We start from the raw sequence: 22,592 nt of genomic DNA on the forward strand, positions 1-22,592 counted from the left end.
CCCCTGCTATAGAGGAACAGAGTCACAGCACAGGTAGTTGTCGTCAGTGTTGGGTGTAACGCGTTACAAAAGTAACGAAGTTACAGTAATATATTACTTTTTGCTGTAACGAAGTAATGTAACGCATTACTAATGAAATGTGGGTAATATATTACCCGTTACAATGCTCAGTAACGCAGTTACAACACATTTTAACCCGAAATTAAATGGTGTTTTGTTTTTTAAGAATGTACTAACATAGCAAGACATTCCGACACCGGACAAATTGTGCGGGTAGATTAGTAAACCTGGTGTTTACCCTTCAGGCTTCGCGTCGAGATCTTCGGGGAAGTTGAACGTTATGCAACCATTCAAAAAAGAGAACGTAGCGAAAAATACAAACAAATACAAATACAACAAATTGTGTCAGGTGCGCGTGACCTGCTCCGCTGCGCGTGCATCATTTCCAAAGTGCTTCCACAGCAGTGACACACATCTGATCTGTGGATAATCATTTATACGAAAATGGTTAAACCAACCATCACTAAACGCCAGCAACACTGCATCTACTGCAGACAGTAGCAACAGGTCAGATGCGGACATCACGTCACCCTCCGTTGTGGACACTAGCTTACTCCCGCCTGACTCGCCGGCCCCGGAGCAGCAGTCTTCGTCGCCCAAAACTACGCCGCCCCTCTGCGGCCCGCAGGTGCCAGGTATATCTAAACAACTACCCGCCTGTACAGTGGGGTAAGGCGGTCATTTTGCAGCTTGTGGTATAAAAATAGACAATGGCTAGAATATGCATGTGAAAATATTACCATATTCTGACATGCCTGTAGAAATGTTGGGTCAAAAATAATGCATACAATAGCACAGATGCCTTCACCACGAATGGCTACAAAAATATCTCATATCCCAAGCTTATTATCAACGAGCTAATGTTGCAGCTGAAATGTTCTCCAGGTCACAAAGTCAACCTCACATGATGATGTGATACCAGTTTTCAAGCACAGTAAATATTCTCTTCCCATCGTATATGATGGGACCATGCTGATGATGTAGTAGGCTACATGGTTTTAATAATACTTTTGCCTTTCAATGTTTGCCATTTCAAACCATGAGCATGGTTTAAATAATATTTGCCTTGATTTACAATATGTTAACCTTCATTATAGTCCTTGACAGCGGTCTGTACTGCTGTATTAACAACGTGTCACATGTTAAGAATTTACAATCAGAATCGAGTAGCTATTCAACTAAGCCCTGTAATACAAGTTGTTAGTAGCCTTAATATAAGGGCCTACACAGTTGTTATGCTATACCACATTGCCCTTCACTGGATGCATAATGAGCTGCACTAAAATACATTTTAGCATTTAAAATACCTAGCTATTCTTTTGCGGTTATTTTGGTGAAAGTAACTTAAAAAGTAACTAAAGTAGTGTAACTCATTACATTTCAGAGAAAGTAATATTGTAATGTAACTTATTACTTTCGAAAGAGAGTAATAAGTAATATGTAATATATTACATTTTGGAAGTAACTTGCCCAACTCTGGTTGTCGTAAAACAATTGAGTTTGATCTGTTTTAGGTCTCTGGTTTTTAATTACAACTGAGCCTTTTGGCTACGAGCATTGTGCCCTCCAAGCTTGTCACTAAGTTCAGCGGCCTCATGCTCACCAGCAACCTCTGTAAATGGGTCCTGAACTTCCAGAAGACCCGATCCCAGTCAGTGCGGATGGGCATTATCACATCTTCCTTCCTGACCCTCAACACCGGAGTCCCTCAGGGCTGCATGCTCGGTCCTCTTCTTTGCTCAAGTTTGCTCACAATACAACCATCATGAGACTGAGCACTGACAGGTACGAAACAACAAAAAGAGAGATGGTCAGAGACCTGACATCTTGGTGCCAGAACAACAACCCCCATTTTAACATCAGCCAAACTAAGGAGCTGATTGTGGATTAGCGAAAGCAACCTCAAGAGTCACGCCCCAATCACCATTCACGGGACTATGATGGAAAGAGCCAGCTGCTACAGGTTCTTCAGGGTTCACATCACCGGTGCCCTGACTTGGAATCATCACATCAGTCTCATCGCAAGGACAGCTCAACAGCGGAAGTTCAACGTGGACTCCAGGACGCTCTAAAACGTATTATTTAGTCTAATGTGCCTCCAAATCTCTGACTAGAGAAAGGTATTGCTCCTGTTGATCTACAAAGGTGCCCAGTACTAAAGGCACATTCCATTTTCCAAATATGTTGATCTTCTGACATTGATTGTATAATTTACTTGACTTTGCCTCCCCCTATTTCTCTTATCCTTTTTCAAAACATTGCCTACATTAGCAAGTTTTATCAGCTCCACCATGTATTACCATTTGTATTGCATGGCTTTGTGCGAAGCTGATTAATTTAGACCATGTTAATCAGCAAACTGAAATGTTTAAGGGTATTCGGAGGATATCAACAAGGGATTTGTTTTTTCTGCATTCTTTTTTACTATATGCAGTTTTTTTACAGTTCAGTTTCTTACTGCTCTATTTAGTTCCCCCTCAGCAGGGTTGAATGAGAGAAAGATGGGATGTGTAGCGACCCACACGCCCAGTGCAACAAACATCTAGCTAAGTAGGACATTGAAATGGATGGGCCTGTGTGTGTAGGTGACCTACATAAATTAATGTGGACAGAGATTCCTTCCACACCTGAACTGAGCTGTGCTGTGGGTGTGAGACTCAACAGAAAGGACACACAGTGTGCTCACACATACAGCAAGAAATGCTGATGTGATGTTCCACGTGGGTGGCCACCCATGCAAGTATTAATGGACCCACATCATTTTAGGGGATAAACTCTGCGAAAGAGGAGAGTAATAGTCAAATGTGATGCTTTGACTCAGATTCTAATTCACTGGCATATTCACTTACCATATTATTGTCTTCCAAGAAAATGGATAGTTTTTTTTACACCTTTGTTGTTAGTCAGATACATCTGGCACAGTTGTATTAGTCCATTAGGCCAGCAACAAAATACATTAAACATGTTTAAACCAACCACATGATTACGCATATAGCTAAGCCACTTTGGAAAACAAATGTTAAAAACTATTTTAAAATGTTATTTGTTCACCTGTTAGTGAAGGCACAGAGAAAGAAAAAGTCCTGTGTGGAAAGCAGTGGCGTCGACTGGCCTTGGCATTCGGGGCTTTAGCCCCGTACAATTCTCCCTCAATAATATAATACATTAACCGTGCTTTACGTGAACCTCATCATGACACAAGAGAGGACGGCAGGACTGTCATTTCCCGTGTTCAGTGACTGCAACAGAGGCATGACACATTACATGTCACTTGTTAGACACTTTTATCCAAAGCCCAATCAGAGATTTGCATGGAAATAAACGTGTGATTGTGTCATTCAAGCTCGGCTCTGTGTGTGTGTGTGGCAATAGCGCATTTAGTGTGAGAGAGAGAAGAGGGAGAGAGGGAGAGAGAGGGACTGGTGCCAGCAGGGACCGTGTTGTTAACATCTGTTTAGCTAGCTGCACTAACAGACGTAAGGAGCTGTTTGTTCCACAACAAGGTGGAGGAGAATCCTCTCCTCTCAGACTGAGAGACTCAGGCGAGCTAAAGGACTCTCTGAGTGTTTAGATAGTTAACTTTAGTCTAACTTATCTCAGTGGGTCTGAAACGGTTTGGTCACAAATTATTCAAAAGATTATCTCCGAGGCACACCTTTATATGATCATTAAAGTTATAAAAAAAATAAGAGAATAAAGGAAAAACAGTTATGAAATACTATATGGCAGTAAAACAAGAATAGAGTTTGAAAGGGGAATGATTTGTAAAATATCCATAAAGAAAAAGTAAATCTGTTTACAGTTCTGTTTCATATGGGTGTTGAGAGATGTATCCATAGATCCATAGAGGAGGTGAGGTCCCCCCCCCACTCAAAAAAATAGCACTTTACCCCTGCCTGTATGCGGAGAGCTCATTATCGAGCCCTCATTGTAACAGTCGTGGGTGTACTGTGTGTGTGCGTGTGGGGAGTTTTGCAGTAGAAAATTCCACTGTAGCGCCGCGGCCGCCGCCACTGTGGGCTAAGCCCCAAATGTTTTCAGGTTCAGGCGACGCCCCTGGCGGAAAGGTCTTTATTTTTGAAGAGTGAGTGTATTCCCTACCAGAAGGAGACCAAACCCAAAAGACCTGAGATGTTTTGATGGTTCATAGTGTAGCAAAAGATCAGAAATTTATTTTGGCCCTAAACCAACCAGACACCAGATGGACATACGATAAAGGAAATGTTCAAATTCGGCTCTGATCGTAACAACACCGGGCCATTCTTGAGGGCATCTTAAGCCATCGTATGACCGCCGGTGGAGTTTCTCAGGCTCCGGCAGAAACTTCGTAAAAAAATTGCCGAAGGACCTTGCGAAGGTTCATTTTCGTGTTGAATTTGTGTGTCCATTTTGCCCTTCGTAAGGCACTCGTGTCAAATTGTGTCATCTTCGTCTGATAATCGATCCCTTTTTCGCCTCACGAAGACAATATGAAGGAAACAAGAAGCTGCAAGATTGTCTTAGGAAGGCAACGCGACTACGTGAAGCCCTCGCAATGCCGTCGTGTAGCCATCGTATTATAGTACGATGACATCGAGATTGCATTTATTGCACAACAAACCAAACATGTAAACCTATTATGTAAATAACCCAATTTGTGTTCTGTGAAACTGAAAAGGATTTGACATTGTTTTTGTTACTTTCGTTGCAGTTGTATTTCTTAAATGTAATTCAGGTTAACTTCCTGTTTTATTTAGATGCTTTATTTTGAAGGCAAGTTTACGCTGTTGACAGGAAGTTGTTGTTGCTATGGAAACAACATGACGGAGATAAGTAACATCTTCTAATCTACATATACAAATTGAGAAAGTAAAGAATGATGTGTATGTTTAAATGTTAGCACCCCCCGAAGAGGCACATGCTCTTACGTTGAGTCTGGATACATTCTAAATCATCAGTAAAGTCTACGACCTTATTTTCGTGTGTGGTTTGGGTGCCATCGTGTGGCCTTCTGTAGGTGTCGTACTTGCTTCGGCTGTTGCTTGGCTGTTGACCAAGTTCAGGGCCATCTTCGTGCGAAATTCACAATTCCATATTCGTGTGTCCATCTGGTGTCAATTTCGGGACAGTGTGACAGGGGCTTAACCACCTGCAAAAACAAGTCATCATTCAACTATTCACAAATATTCATTTAGTGGTCCCTCCTGCTTAGGTAAACTAACATTCACACACATTCACATACAGTTGGCCATGCCATAGGGAGTCATTTGGGATTAACAAATCTTGCCAAAGGACACATCAACATTTTGACTGCAGGGGGTGAGGATCAAACCACCAACCGGTCAATTAGAGGAAGAGCAGCCAACCAATATTGTGATATTTAATTTCCTCATTATCGCCCTGTCTTGTTTTACAGTTTAGTTTTGTATCCCCGTATATGGTACTTATTTCAGTTTGTGTATCCATTGTTTCCTAATCCTCTTCCGTGCTTGCTATGCACCAGAAAGAGGTGTATTTAAAGTGTGGAAACGATTACATGCCCCCGCTCAATATTCCAGGTAAGAAGAGTGTGATCAAATATACATTTGTTTATGTGAAAGCTCCACTTACATCCAAATACAGCGTTGGTAATTAGCAGCCACACTGTTGAATTTCAGGAATGAGGATGTGGCGAGGGAGACATCCACGGACCCTCGGAGATAACACCATCCAGACTCCAATGTCTCATCTGTCACACGTAGATTGCTATTAAAGCTGTCTGAGAGCATTGCCATCATCTAATTAGAAAAGTGATCTCTCTCCCTGTCTGTCTTGTTGGTTAAATCTCTCTGCCACCTCTCCCGCTCTGTCTTTCCTCTCTGTTTACCTCTCTGTCTCTCTCTCTCGCTCCTGCTTACTTCATCGGTCATGCCAATTGATTTATTTGAGAAAAGCCTCTCATGGTTTTCGCCTTGATGTGTCTCGTGTAATTAAAGGCCAAATTGTTTTGATGCCAGTGTAATCACATTAGTGTGTTATTGTGGGAGAGTAAAGATGGGAAGAGAGAAGGGTGAAATTGGACTTTTTTTGCTTGACATCCACAACCTGCTACCACAGTGCAAATGTGTATGTGTGTGTTGTGTGTGTTTGGGTTTGTTATTATGAGCATAGAGCTGCCAGTGGTGCTCAAAATCCGGGCCCTTATAGTGTTCCACTAGCCTTTCTGTCAAATGGTGAAGGAGGGCAGTGCTGATAGACACAGCTAGTCAGAGAGAGGAATTTGTGGCAGTGAGGAGATTTGATTCGATAGTGCTTAATATATACATGTTTGTCAATATGAGGGAATAGGATTTCATTTGGACTATTCTGAAGTTCTGAATATTAAAAAGATGATAAAGGAGATAAGGATGGTGGTGGTGGTGATGATGATTGTCAAGGACCAGGATGGCAAACAATTTGAGTAGGTAAAGGTTGAGGAAAAAAATAACCTTATTTACCCCAAATATATTGTTTTAGAATTGGCAATAAAGTCAATAAAGATAAAAAAAAATTGTTAATTATATATAATATAAACATAAAGCCTAATTATAACTTAATTAACAAATAACTTCAAAAAACAGGTTGAGGGATCCATTGACAAGGAGACAAATGCCTTCCTTTCCACACTGCAGGCATTTATAACCATTTCAGCGAGTCCATAGTTAAATGCAGGGGAGCAAAGACATTGCTCTAAACAAGGGGCAGCATGGCTGAAGAAGCCGGCACATTTACTAAAGCTGGTTTGATTCAGCCGCTCAACCCTTTTCCAAGTGGAAAGTGAGCTGCATGACACTGACAACAGTAGGGTTTACACTTTTACAAATAACGATTACTTAATTTAACAGTTAGATGTACGTCTTTGTCGTTCTGTGCCCTCATAAAGATGATGATGATGATGATGGTGTGGGTGCTTATAATAATAATAATAATAATAATAATAATAATAATAATACATTACATTTATATAGCGCTTTTCCTGGTGCTCAAAGCGCTTTACAAGCAAGTAAAACAAAATTAAAAAGTGCTAAGCTAGGTGGAATAAGAGCGAGGGGTTAGTGGATTAGGAGTTGAAGGCAAGAGGGGAAAGGTGAGTTTTGAGGGATTGTTTGAATGATGTTGATGTTGGTGATGATGGTGATGATGATGATGATGATGAGGTGGCTAGTGGTTATTATGGTACAGGTGATGATGACTTTGGTGTTGGTGGTGGTGGTGGTGGTTGTGGTGGTGATGATGATGATGATGATTATGATGATGATGATTATGATGATGATAGTGGTTATAATGTCAATGATGATAGTGGATTTGGTGGTGATGATGATGGTGGTTAAGATAGTGGTGGTGCGATGATGATGATTATGATGATGATGATGATGATGATAGTGGTTATAATGTCAATGATGATAGTGGAGGTGGTGGTGAGGATGATGGTGGTGGTGTGATGATGATGACCATTTCAATGGTTGTGGTGATGATGGTTATGATGATGGTGGTGTGGGTGTGTAAGGAGGGAGGAACGCAATGAAGGAGGGATGAAGGGATGTGGGTAAAGATGAGGTTGGAAGGGGAATCATGGTCGGATGTGTTGACCCGGTATAAGCAGCTTAGCAGGTGTTGTGGTTGAGGCGTGAACTAATACACTTAATTTACTGGGCTGATATGCTTTTTCATGTTGACAATAATGAATGAAAACAAGTCATCAGTGTCATTAAGTATTGTAATTATTTGTTCTATTGCCTTTACTGCTTGGCATTGTCTGTGTTCTCTCTAGTCTCTGCAACTGTATTTGATTCTCGTGCTGAAGTTTATCATGTCCTCAATATTTACTTATCTGGAACATTTTAACACTGATTCAAACGTGCAGATAGGCCCTGAGATATTCTAAACTCAATCTGTTGACAGCAGTAGGAGTCAAACCAAACGGCAAGAGTTTACCTTGAGTTCCTTCCATTACTTCCGACATTCAGCAGACATTGACTCTGGTAAATCCCTTCAGTGCTTTGGTCCTTTCTAACTGAGTCTGAGTTACAACATCAGAAAAGGCTTTTTCCTGTCCTCCTCTTCCTCCTCCTCATTCACCTTGTGTGTTTCTCTCCTTTTCTATCGGTCTGCTAAACGTATTTCACTCTGCTCATTACAATGTAGTGAGATGGCTTGCTGCTTCAATCGATCCCCCTGTCCACTCTCATTTACTTCACACCGCATCCTGCTCCTAAAGAGCTTAACTGACTTTGTCCTGCCTGCTCCTCCTCTCTCCTGTTTCTTGTTTTTGATTAGCATGATGTGTAAATAAGGCCACATGCTCCCAACAGTGGTGAGTGCCAGTCTGTTTATTGACGCATTTGGTAATTTCTCCCATAAATCATCCCAAGGTGACGACAGACTCTTGGGTCTTGTTTCTTGATGTTTAGCATGTGCACTCCTTACACATTTACTATCTTGAAGCTGTATTGTTTATATAACTATAACATATTTATATACCATTAAATTAGGTTTTTATTACACATGTTGGTAGATCTTGGAGAATCAGTCTTTGTCTTGGGTTCATGGAGGAAAGGATATAAAACAATGCATTTAAGCTGGACTTTTTATGGAAAATCCAATACCTCTAGATAGTTTTGACATGTTTTACATATGTCCCACCATCCTGCTGGTATACCCTTCATGTCTGGGGGTATTGGGAGAGATAGGTTTTTGCTTTATGCTTATGAGGAAACTCATGAAGTTTGTTAGGTCGGATTTTGTCTTGCGAAAATTAATGGCTTTGGAGTTATGATGGAGGAGTGGGGGCACAACAGAAAGCAAACATGACTGTAGAGGTGGCTAGAGAGGCTCAGAATGCACTTCAGTGTGTGGATGCAAATGTTTTCTATAAAACAGATGAAAATAATCAGTCCTAATGATGTTACCGCACCCCGCTGTGCAAACCCTTCTCCAACCAGCATTCAAGTAACACACACACACACACACACACACACACACACACACACACACACACACACACACACACACACACACACACACACACACACACACAAACCTAGTATTTGGATTTTAAATCATATGAAAACTGCAATTTTAGTTTTTTCTTAATTTATATCACAACAGTGAGCATATATTTTTTTAACTCTGCTAATTCATGCTATTTGTATGGCTTGTTTTTATAAAAAATAAAATCAGTCCTAATTATTAGTACAGTATGTTCTGTTGTGTTAGTATTGTCTGTTCTTTTTTTAATAATTTAAGTCTCATTTGTTTATCTTTTAAAGTCCTAAACATCATACTACATTTAATGTTGTGTTTGCCCATCATAACTTCATTCTATAGAAAAACATGCTCCCACTCTGTTTTGAATCATGCTTGTGGATGTAAGCAGATTTCCGGCTTTGATTTGTTGAATAAGTGTGCACGTGGACACACACACGCACACACATCCACACACACACGCACAGCTCCCATGGGCATTTCCATTGATGGAGTGCATAAATTGGATGCCATTTGTGAAAATGCTGTCATAGTGTGTGTCTGTATGTAAATTACTTCTCACACTCGGGAGTAAATTGAACGTGGGTGCAGAAAAATGGAACAGTGAAAAAAAGAGAGACAGAAAATAAAAGAGCATAAAGCAGGAGCACCCTAATGGAGAGAAACAAACAAATGTGCATCCAGTGTTTCTCATCAACTTTGAGTGACTGAATTTTCTCATTTGTCGCCGGTTTTTATTAGCCGTACAGTCGGCAGTAACAGCATATTTACTAAGCCACAGTGAGGAACAGCAGCTGTTGTATCCATGCTTACATATTGGACTCTCTGTAGGCTTCGGTCTTTTTTTCAGAAGAGAAATGCATGTGATATTTGTTTACTTCTCTTTTTTATTGCCAGACAAGTCAATATGCCCAGACATTGTTAATACAGTTAGAATATCTTGCTTCCTGCTGCTGTGGATGCAGTTTTTTATTTGGCAGCTGGATGGAGTTAAAAGAAGGAAACCAAACCATGGATGATAACACACATGATACGTCTGAAAAACATTTAAGTAAGGGATATGTGCAGCGAGGCGGTCATTAATGAATAAGAACACTATTCAGGTGTTCTTTTTCCCAAATGACTGCCGTGGTGTACATAATCCTGGTTATTACAAAGCCACATTCAAAATGAACCGACAATTTTACTCCCATTAATAATTAATTGATTGACTTAAAGTATAAAAATAGTCCATAGTGCACCAACGGCTCGAACTGTGGCAACAACAACGTAAGTTAAAATGTTTTCCACTAACACGTCCTTAAACAATGCCACAGCAGCCAGTGTTTACTTCCTGTCTTCCTTCTTCTGGGGATTTCTCTGACGTCCAATGCTCTGTCTTTTAACTTATTTCCTCCCTTGATCCTTCTTAGCAACGGTCATTATTTAGCATATCAGCAGTGTGTTATTTAAGCAATAGCTCACGACAGGCCGTGGTGTATGCTCATTATATCACAGCTAAGGGGCGTGGTTCGGCCCGACGCAAAGCGGAGGGTCGACAACCCCCAAGCAGTTTGCTTTTCAGCCCAACTGTATACTGCTTTTCTGAAACGCGGAGGGAGACTGACTTGTTGTGAAAAGTAACTTACAATTCTACCCATGGTATACGCTCAGTAGCTATATCACGGCTAAGAACCAATCAGATTGCTTGATTTGACTTGTCCGTTTTATATAACGAGTATTAACAACCTCTGAAATTACCAAATGTACTAATTAGAATCTTGTATCCAACTAAGCCTTGTACTAAACAGTTATTTACTGTATTATAGTCAGGGGTGCACATAAGTGGTACGCATGCGCGGCAACAATCTGAAATGCGTACCGTCACTTGTGTCACAAAGCGCATTTGCGTACCGACGTACGTGGGAAGCTTTTCCAGAAGGCGGTTAGATCACCGGATGACAGAGTCGGTTTCCGTGTGCACAGACAGGGCTGCTGTTAACGTTGGTCTGTACAGCAGCACTGCCCTAAAACAGCTGATCACAACGTTCACACGCTCTGTGGTCACGAAGCTCTGCTCTGCACTCCACCCCCTCCCCACGTTGACATTCGCGATACAGAGGGCTTCATGTGAACTTTGAGGAGAGCCAGAAGTTGGAGTACCAAACACTGACTCCAGGTACTCATCTGAGTACCTCACTGAGAAAGTTGTGTGCACCCCTGATTATAGTTCCTTGCAAGCTAGGATTAAACATAGTGACAACACTCCTACTGTTTTGCGTATGTGTGTACAATAATACCTGTGTGCCTAACAAATCTTAATAAGTGTGGATGCAATCCTACGGACAAGATAACTGCATCTAGCACTTATTAACCACCTCTGATGGGAAATTGCATGTTGTTGAGGGGACAGGTGAAACGTGACAGCTGACATTAAGATAAGAAAATATGAATATCTCTCGTCTATCCGAGTTCAGGAGATTTAGCAGTGGTGTAATGTGTTGTGCAAAATAAAGATGGAATGGGTCGGATTAGCTGATTCATATGAGAAGAACATTTGTAAAAAAAATAAGGGGGTGAGTTTTTAGGATTTGAGTTCACCCATTATGGTTTGTCTGACCAGTATTGATATGTGGAACATGTTTATGGTGTGCAGTGCAACATCTACTGAGCATTGCTCCAGATGTACATGGAGGATTAGATAACCCATAATATCAACGGTCTCCTGAATGTAGATGAAACCTGGATGGATTCACAGGTGTGATCAGCACCTTGTGGGACAGGGCCTGCCCTTGGCATAGGCAGTATAGGCGAATGCATCAACCCATCGGGGGCGCCGAAAATTGGGGGGGAAAAAAGTATGAAGTAAAAAAAAAGAACTACACCTATATTGCGTACAGCGCCAATGAACTATGGCAAGCCCCCCCAATGAACTATGGCAACCCCCCCCCCCCCCCCCCCCCCAAAAAAAAAAAAATCCGTGCAAGTCATAGTGAGTGTCTGCATTTGGGGGGGGGGGGGGCGCCAGCTAAAATCTTGCCTAGAGCAGCAAATTGGTCAGGGCCGGCCCTGTTGTGGGACAATTGTTTTATTGAGGCCACATCGATATGATTCCTGGACCCATTAAATCTGTGAGGTATCTCTCTTGTTATTCTCAAGACTTGTTTGCAACCGCCATTTTTAAGACACGTAAAAGCTGCGGATATTCACCAGTGGGGTGTTTACTGTTGTTTTTCATGTAAAAATCAGGTAAGCTTGTATTAACCACAGAACTTATTTCTGGCCTCTAACCAAAAACTGATAGAGAAAAACATTGACATTAAGATGATGAAGTGTGGATTCTGTAGAATGCTAACTTTTTTCCGTGTTTACATAGGACTCTTTCCTGTACCACTCTATTAACCCTCCTGTTGTCTTCGGTCAAATCTGACCGATTTACTACTTTCATCAATCATAACTTTTTAGTTTTAGATTCGATTGCATTAAGGCTTTATGGTATCCTTCACAGTAGACATTTGAACATATAACATTGCTGATCACCACTTCCATTGAATTTTGGATGATTCATTCAACTTTGTAACACCCATGGTGTTCCCGGTCAAAAATGACCGCCATAAAGAAAAGGAATTAGTAACCATCCGGATCAGATAAAACACACACACACACACACACACACACACACACACACACACACACACACACACACACACACACATATATACTTTAGATATGTCCCCCCCACTTATGTGCCCATCCCCCCACATGGATCACACCTGGCACACGCAATACATGTTCAGTGTCTGTTCTTTGTATATTTACTGCAGTTTTTCATGTATACCAGTAGTCTGATACAATATTTACAGTTTGAAAGGGTGTTAAATGAAATGTGGTGATGATGAATGGTTTTTGTGTTAATGTAATAGCAGTTTAAACAGGACCAGTCAAATTTGACCGCGAACACCGAAGTAAGGGGGGGGGAAACGAAGACAATAGGAGGGTTAAAGCCAAACGCTTTAAGTTATTTCTGTAAATGTGCAATGTGGCATAGTATTGTGTCTGCTCTATGTGTAGTAGTGTAGTCAATTACGCATAAATACAGTCTTCAGCTCACTTGAGCATGCACATGCATAACACGCTGTAAAAATGTACCTCAGACGAAAAATACCCTGTATACAAATCACATCAAAGCAGAAACACACTTTATAATTGATGGTTATCATGTGTAGTTATTTGTTTTTATGGACCAAATGTTCAGCACCTGCTATTACTAAATAAGCTCCCCCACGGCTCCTGCTGCCGCCTCTGGTCACAGTGAGGGACATGCTATTTGTCGTTGCTCTCTGCTCTGTTGTTGGAGCTCTGTGCTGATCCACTCCCATGATTGGCTGACTACATGGTGGCCTGTAATTGGCTGCTCAGTTTCATACTTCAATCAACATCATGCTGGCAAGTTGGATGTATTTTGTGGCTCGCTTTATTTCTTGTTAGTGTTGTACTCATTTGTTGAAGGCTTTTTTTTAATGTATGAACTTTTTGTTTGTTTGTGGATTTACATTTTCTGAATAATAGCAATGCCATCTTACTAGTTTTTTATGTACAATGTAGTGAATTTTACACATTCTGTAATGCATGAAAACAATATAAGTTTGCTTTCCTAAAATGGTTGAGGTCAGAAATATTTTCTTCCAATATTAAATTAAATCTAGTCACGGAAACGATGTGAAATATGACTAGGTACAATCTGTATAGAAATATAGGCAAGGTTCATATTTATGAAATCAAGTCGTCATAATATGACTCAATGGTTAACTGGGGACCATGATTCAAATCTGCAAGTCCTCCGTATTAAACAACAAAATAACTGTTTTAGGTCTGGGGTAGAATACGGTTTGGGGTAAGATAAGGTCTGAGTGAGGTTGGGGCATCATTTATCATCATGATTACAACAACCTCCCTAACCCTAACCATGAAGGTCAGAGAAAAAACACATAACATGGACTGTTTCTAGTACAATTCTGACAATTTGTTGGTCAATCTATCCACCAGACTGTGGCTGCGAGGGAGTGCGGTCGTCTTTCAACCAGAAGGTTGTGGGTTCGATCCCAGCCCATGCAGTCAACATGTCGATGTATCCTTGGGCAAGATACTTAACCCTGAGTTGCTCCTGATGGCATGGCCAACGGTGTGTGAATGTGTATGAATGTTAGGTCCTATAGAGTAAGGTACACTGCTCTGTATGAATGGGTGTGAATGGGTGAATGACATGTAGTATGTAAAGCGCTTTGAGGGGTCTTAAAGACTGGATAAAGCGCTATATAAGTACAGTCCATTTACCATTTACCATTTACCAGACCTCCTCTCTTGGCTGATCTGGTGGCTCTCACATCAACCCCCTTAGCTTGGAAAAGAGTCATTACTTTGGCTAATAGATGTCGGTTGTCACTTGAAATCTAAGATGTCTTACTTAAACCTTAGCTGCTTAGCAAAATGACCATCAACATAGTACAATAACCATCTCAGAATTCGATAACATTTAATGCATTATGTACATACTGTATATTACAGATCTCTGCCACACTGGAACTCGTATTTTATCCTTCTCTATCGCATCAGCCCTATCGCTCACGATGCCACCCATCCTGTATGTTGGCTGCCGGGCTCTTTGACAAATTGCCTCTGACAGCTGGTTTGTTGGCTGTCAGTGGTGGCTAGTGGGAGAAGGGAATGGCAAGGAGGGGGAGGTGGCAGGAAATAAAGAGATTAGATATGTTTATTTTGTTTTTAGGTTTCCTTCAGGCTTGAAGGAAGGCTCTAATCGTCCAACAGAACAAGTGAGATCTAATGCTATTACGTCCACCTGAGTGGTGTTTCCTTACACCTGATCAAAGTAACTGGAGTATCCATTGTTCCTTTAGATGGTTTGTCTCTACAAAGTCTATTCTTTCTTCTCTTCTTCAATTCATGTATTAAGTGGGGTTATTAGAGCTCAAATCTGTATATCACTGCAGCAGACGTGCATGTGTTCCTGTGACTGCTACAACGGAGGCAATACAGGGTGACTGAATAGAGGAATGGAAGATTGGGGGGATGGAACTTTCCCCCCAACATTCTCAGTGTAAACAGTGCTACTCTCAGATGCACATTCCCAGTCTCTCCAAAGCGAAGTTAAAAATCTTCAAACTGTTCATTTGTGCATTTAAGTGAAAATGGGGCATGAACTCTGAAACATTGTTCTTCCGGGGCATGTTATTTTTTAAATGTTTTGAAAGGATAAGTCAGTTTCAGTTGATTGTCATTATAAATTGACTGTATATATATTGGTAACCCAAAAAAAGTTATTTTGTGTCAGGTAACTCTAAAGACAACATGATTCTGAGATGGACATAATTAAAGAACAAATCAAGTAAAATAAAGGAGAAATACAAACATACCATTTCAAGAAATACATTTTGTGGGTTTGCTCTGTGTTCAACTATCAATATGTCTGATATGTATTTCCTTTGAATCTCAAATACCCCTGTGGAGCTAATACTGATAAATCACTATATTACCTTGTATTAATGACCTTCCCTTTTACTTGGTTTGTCAGAATGTTGATTTGCCATCAGTTCAAGCCTAAACTGGTTAACTTCTCTACTTAAATAAAGCAAACACATTATAGAGTGGTGTAGTGATGATTTATTTTTGTAGACAAGAAAGGGAATAAGCATCGCAAGGGAAACCTTTAAAAAGGAATGCGATTTTCCCATTGGATTTCAGAATTTCAGGTTTTTTGCAAACAGACGTTTATGATACCCATTGTTGTCACCAACGGTAAGTAAATGGCTGACTTTAGCCACGTATTAGCAACTGCTGTTTTTAACACGCATAGAGGCTTCAGACATTCCCAGTATTTACTGAAGTATTTTACGGCGTAGAACAATACGGGAAAATCTCTTTAACTTGTTTTAACCACAGATCTTATTTTATGCATCTAACCAATAACTAATTTATTAAACAACAAAGGTGACTAAAATCAGGGAACTAGAAGTGATAAAACTCATTTCCAGGTTTTAGGACTCATTCCTGCACCACTGTATATACCAAACTAAGAACTTCAATGGTCTCTATAGCTGTTTTGTTTTGTTTTTTGTTCAATTTAAACTAGAGTATTGTAGTCCCATTGTGAGATGTCTATCATTTTGATCGCCACAGAGCTTTTGTTGCACCAAAGCTTAGTGAGCCTGAGGAAGCAGAAGAAGCTCTGTGTGAGGTAAAAGGGTCCATTTCCACCTCTTAATCGATAGAAATGAGTGCTGATAGCTGTAGCGGATCATGCTTTTGTGGAATTATGACCAAGTGTGCCCTCCTCCCCTTCCCCTTTTCTATTTCTTGCCTCCTCTTTCTCTACTCTTGCCATTATTCTCTCTACCCATCTGTCTCCTCTGCAGGTTTTGGCTTTGTTACATTTGAAATTGAGGATGTGGTGGAGAAAGTCTGCGAGATCCATTTTCATGAAATCAATAATAAAATGGTGAGTGGCTCCCATTGCATTTCAGAATGTCTGACAAAGATCTGGATTCATGTTTGATTTTATGAAGTGTAGCAGTGAAAGAGATTGTGTAAACTGACACTAGACCAAAGGAAACTGGTCACACACACACACACACACACACACACACACACACACACACACACACACACACACACACACACACACACACACACACACACACACACACACACACACACACACACACACACACACACAGAGTGAGGGATGAGGGATGAAGGAAGTGGAGGTCAGCTGTCTGTTCCTTGCAACTGATCACTAACCATGAAATTGTGTGTATGATCCCGAAGCATGCAAAAGGGCAGAACAACCTGCCCTACCTCTGCCCCCACGACCAATTTCCACAGCATGATGCCCTGCAAATTAGACTAGAATGGCTTGCTATGACTGAAGGTATTTCATTGTAACAGATAAAAGTTTTTTCGGTTCCCACCCTCCAACTTAAAAGGTCTAGCAAGTGGTTTTTAATTGTTTTTGTCTTTCAGCCAAGATGATTGTCTTGCTGGTTCCATGGCAAGTCAAATAATACTGCAAGTTGCACATTACAACAAACCTTAGTTCCACCAAAATCTTCCATTTGCAAATTTCATTGAATAAACCTTAAACGAAAACATGATCACACAATCACTCCACCTTCGTTTCCCCTTCTTTCTCACATAGATTGGGACCAAGTGTTATTGATAATACAAATATAGACTAAAGCCCCAGGCCTCCTGTTAAGTAAGGAGCAACATGAGACATGAGCTTAGATTTTTTCCCAAAAAATACATATTACAACATATATTTGCACAAATGCCATAATCCATTACATTCAGATACTCGGGGATGGAGGCCGGCATAAAGTGTATACAACAACCGATTCTATGTTCCTGACACAACAATGCTGGAAAAAAAAGGTTATTTGTAATTGTGTTATATAACAAAATGGTATGGTTCTGTTAGGTAATACTGTGCACAGCGCATCTCTCTTTATGTGCGCTTCAGATCGATGTGCTCTTCCTTTAGATAACTTAGTTCATGTTGAGGCTGACATGAGAATAAAGAAGTACAGAATACAAATACAAAAATGTTTTTGCCGGAGTTTCAGTGTTTAATTCTATAGAATTTGTTGTTGCTTATGTTAAAATAATATGATTCCTTTACAAACCATCTTCTCAGCAACACACCCCCCCCACACATTACTTTCTTAAATCGTCTTAGCTCTCCTTCATTTTAACATGACCCAATGCCGCTGCCAGAGTGAGCTCTTTTTCCCCGGTCTTATTTCTGTCACTGAGTCAGTATGAAGGTGAAATCAAACAAACAACCCAGAGTTGCACACAGGAAAAATAAGCCCTGCACTTGCTTACTATTGATTTACACATGATAGGACATCACTTGCTTTTATTGTTTCGGGATCCCAGCAGTGCTGACCATGATTTCTTTATTTTAGTCGATATCCCCCCATGGACCGCCAGCCCCCTTCCTCTTTTCACACCACTCATCGACTGCCTGTTTTAAATTGGGCTACAGGGGGATTGCTTGCATTGTTTACACCAGCAGGGGAGGGCAGGAGAGTATGAACAAGAAGAAGAACAATAATACAGCTTTAAGTCCCAGCCCTCGCAGACATTAATACCAACTTCCAACAGAAGTAGCAATGTTTAATTTGCCTTTGTATTCAGTGTGGGCTAATATAGGCTAGTGTAAGCCCCTATTTCCCAAATGCTTTGTGAACATTTAAGTGTACTGGTCTACAGCAGTAAAAAACTGCAAACCGAGCAAAATTGGAACCCATTGTCTTGCATTTACAGATCATGTGTTTTATCAGAAGACTACAGTGTGTATTTTTGACAGCAATGGACACTAAGCATGTATTGGATACTTCATACATGAAGTTATTCACTCATGCATTTAAGTTGGCAATAAACATTTATGGAAAATTGAGGCCGAGCGAATCAGGGAGAAAAGACGAGTTCTGAAAGAGAGAAGGCTTATTGACTTCCACTCTGTTGAGTCTTCATCTTTATGACAGGGCCTCAATCTCAGGTACAATGGAGAGAAGAGTGGCAGCGACAGAAGCAAAGAGGTCATCTAGTGGAACACAACTCATTAAAGTTGGATCTCTTTCTTTTAACTTAAAAGTGTTGATTAGTCTTTCCATAAACCTTGGAAACTTGCAGTCAGATTGACAGAAGTTAGCTGTGGATTTAATAGAAGATGATTGGAAAGGATAATAGATTACCTGTAATCAAGGAACGCCATTGATTCAACAGCAACTGACACTGATGGCTATGACAGACATTTTTGAATGAACTTTTCACATTTGTGCCAATAGGACATTACTAATATGGGACGATGGTGTGGGAGGTATCACTGCTTGGTCCCTTTTCTGGGGTGTTTGCTTGCTATTGGCTTGGGAACAGTTAGCTTTCCATTACCCTATGGATAAGTGGTGAGAGATGATGGATGGTTAGCTGGGTGGAAGGAAGGATGGTAAATAAGAAGTGTACCATTTACAATTGTATTCTATTCTTTTTTTAAAAACCTTTTTTCCTGGGATATTTAATGTCCGATTCAGGTAAAATCTGATATTGTTTCTAAACACAGCCTTAGGTTTCCCGCTTAATTGCCAGTTACCACACTTGCTTACTACTGGCCATCCGGCATACTGGGGAAAATCCTGTTTGCCACCGAATTGTTGAATTTTTACCAGCTGTCTATCAGTTCGATATTTTTTAATCGTTCACATTAAGCTTGCTGGTTATTTAGACATATTTCTATGGTTTGACAAACTCTGAAAATTTGTTTTTACTTACTAAATTAACTACATTTCTGTACAATCACTGTTCTGCCCTTCTCTTGAACCTGGACTAATTATAATGGGGTATCATTCATAATAAAATATATATTATTGAACTTAATAATAAAAGCTTTTTCTAAATCTTTTATCGTAAGATACAGTTTTACATAAAAATATGACACTTTTTAGATTAGTGAAGCAACCTTTACTTAAGCTGTGTGTAGGTAAAGCCATGACTGCAATCTGTAAGAATATACCTCCTTTTGCGGTTATCATATAAGGATAAGTAATATAAAATAACACTTTTTTCAATGTTTTATTTAGGGTAAAATGACATATTTCATATTTAATGAAGCATGTATCATGTATGTTGTTTTATTATTATAACTGTTTGAATCGGCTGGATAATGGGACTAATTTATATTGCTATACCTTCTTTTTAAATAGTTTTTTAATGATCTAATATTGTTTTTATTGTCATTATTGATGGCATAAGAAAGTGTGACCAGTGGTCACAATTACACCTCACTAACTCTTGACTGACAGCCCTATCTGCAGCCTTTAAAAGCTGTGATTTAAATAAAACCTCACATGAAGATAATCAATCAATTTGCTGCCACTGTTCTGGTTTAAGGTCACAGCTGGAGCAAGAAATCCCAGATGTCCTTCTCCACAGACACATCTTAGTCTAAGGGTGTTTCGTTGACTCGATTGGACATACAGCTTTATCCCTCCATGTGGGTGGGTTCTGCCCCAGGGAGGTGTCCAATAATAACCCTGATCAAATGCCCAAACACCCCAACTGACTCCTTTTAATACAAAGCAACATGGTTTTTCCTCGATTGAAGGACGAGTGTTTTTCTTCCATTGGGAGCGTTATCAAAGCCACCCATCAAAAACAAGACAGACAGAACTATGAGGGGAGAGATTGAGAGAATAGTTTCCTGCACGTAATTGTGTAAGTCAAATGGCATCAACAGCATTGGGTGGCTGGTGTAGTAAAGCTAACTGGGCTTTATGGCTTCATAACTGGACATAATGACACAGATAAATAAAGGAAGCCAGCACTCTGCTTTACCCCACGCTCTATAGCAAAGACACATATATTATAAAGAGCCGCACAACATATTTTCTGCCCACCCCCTCTGAGAGTAGGAACATATTATTATTATTATTATTTGATACTGCTCCGTTGACATTAACTTACTAAAGTCATGGTTGGTTTATGGTAAATACAGTTGCATCATTCTAAACTTTCCCCATGTGTCATGGTGTGATTGAAATGTGTAACTGCCTAACTGTGTGCCTGCTGTTCCCCTTTGCTTTCGTCACCTGGAGGGTTACTAATTGCACCCTGCCAAGTGGCACAGACCCATGCTGCACTCTCCATCTCCCCTCAGGGCCAGGAGTGGGTGGCCCTGCCAATCTCAAGCCCACAACGGGAGACATTAACTGTTGGCTGGCAGAGCATTTCTCTATCTGCAGACTTTTGTACTGCAAGATCTAAACAGCTTCTCATAGCAATGACTCATTAAATCAAGGCACACACTGCTCCATTCACTCAAGTGTCAACACTGGATCTCACAAATATAAGATCACATATACAGATGGAACAAAAATAAGACAATGACAAAATACCAAAGCGGACCAAACCAAACTGAATAATAAAATATGGGTTTGTGTAGTATGGTGTGGGTGTGCTCGGGTGTTTTTGTCTTATGGGAGTAGTGGGTATGTGAGACTGAAGCATTGACTGAGGCTATCTGTATTGCAAGACACCTGGACATTTTAACATGTAAAAAACTGACTAGAGAACAGAAACACTGACTAAAGACCACTTGACATCAGTAAGAACCCTAACTACCTTGGTGTAATGGCACAACTGCACTCGTTCACTTTAGGCGTGGCGAAAACGAAGGAAAAGCATTTTCCTGAAGCATAGCATAACCATAGGAGCATATGTGTAGCCCACATTATTCAGTGGGGAATAACAGTGGCATACATTTGTGTATGTGTGTAGTGTATATCTGTGTGTATGTGTGTATATACACAGTATAATATCTTATCTTGGATACACACACCATGCCATACACCTTTTATTCGTTAAAATGAGGAGACACACTGCCTTTTTAAATGGTCCATTTTAATGATGAACCATCATCATCAGCATTGAAGCACCTTTACATTACATGTCACTTAGCTTTTTAACCATAGTGACATACAAACGTTGCTATACCTTAGACATCCCTATGGGAAATGGGGTCAAATCGCTGACCCTTTGATTGCTAGATGCCTTTTTCCCTGAGCCCCCTCAGCTTCAGTGTGTGGTCACACCAGGCTGCTGTGACCCCCGCCAGCGTCCGCTTCCCGTAGCACATCCTGTATCCACTTGGTGGTTAATAACTGCAACGTCCCTTCCATTCACTGCTAGCACAGTTAAACAAGAACTTTGAAGGGTAAAGGGGCCCTCGGCACGTTGTGTTTTTCTGTCTCATATATCGATTGAGGCATAATGATGATATCGGCAAAGCCATTGAAACAAAAGCTCTCTGACCTTAAGCGAATGGCCTTGGCGCAATCCAGGACAAATTAGCATTTCCGATATCCCCCAGATAAAGGCAGTAACAGTGATGTAGGGGGGAACAGTGCAAAAGGTGTCTGTGTGTGAGTGTGTGTGGTTCTCCTTTAAATTAAGAAGTGAGCTAATGAGAGGGAGATGAAACGAGAAATAATTAGTGGAAATTACACAAAGGAAAGCAGATTCAGTGCCCATTGTACTTAAAGATGCACTTTTACTCAACCTCTTCTTCCTACAGAGGTTGAACACACTTCATTTACTTTGGACAGTGTCTGACAAATGAGTTTAAATAAATTTGACATCAATGTACAGCCATTCTGAAGGTTAAAATGTAAGTTTGCCCTATGTAAGGCACAAATGATGTTGAATTTGTTGAATCTTTACATCACCCTTAACTTCTGAACTGAAAGACCTAAAGAGTCAGTAAGATCATGTTGGCTCTAAACAAATCCTGAACTTGGACATTACATGTAAATGAAAAGATTTAAAGAAAAATGGTCTGAGTCTCTAATTTAATGTGAATACAATTAAGGGCAACATTTGCTGCCTATCTGGCTGCAATATTTCCCAACTGGAGGGTCTAAAAAACAAACTTCTAATGAAGCCGGTCATTCAAAAATGTTTAGCATCAAGTTCAACAATGATAAGCCCATTTGGTA

At 40.4% G+C, this 22,592-nt stretch overlaps 1 protein-coding gene across 6 annotated transcripts in view; it reads left to right on the forward strand.

The window, feature by feature from the left end:
- The window catches only part of LOC307035812 (RNA-binding protein Musashi homolog 2-like), a 232,643-nt gene that overhangs the window by 163,520 nt on the left and 46,531 nt on the right, over window positions 1-22,592 (forward strand). For all 6 annotated transcript variants that reach the window (XM_079675523.1, XM_079675525.1, XM_079675526.1 and 3 more), the window contains one exon: window positions 16,452-16,534. In XM_079675523.1, the coding sequence (XP_079531649.1) occupies window positions 16,452-16,534 (83 nt within the window). The remainder of the gene's footprint in view (window positions 1-16,451; window positions 16,535-22,592) is intronic.

The sequence above is a fragment of the Notothenia rossii genome, assembly GCF_949606895.1.
Source record: "Notothenia rossii genome assembly, chromosome: 4".
Classification (NCBI taxonomy): Eukaryota; Metazoa; Chordata; class Actinopteri; order Perciformes; family Nototheniidae; genus Notothenia; species Notothenia rossii.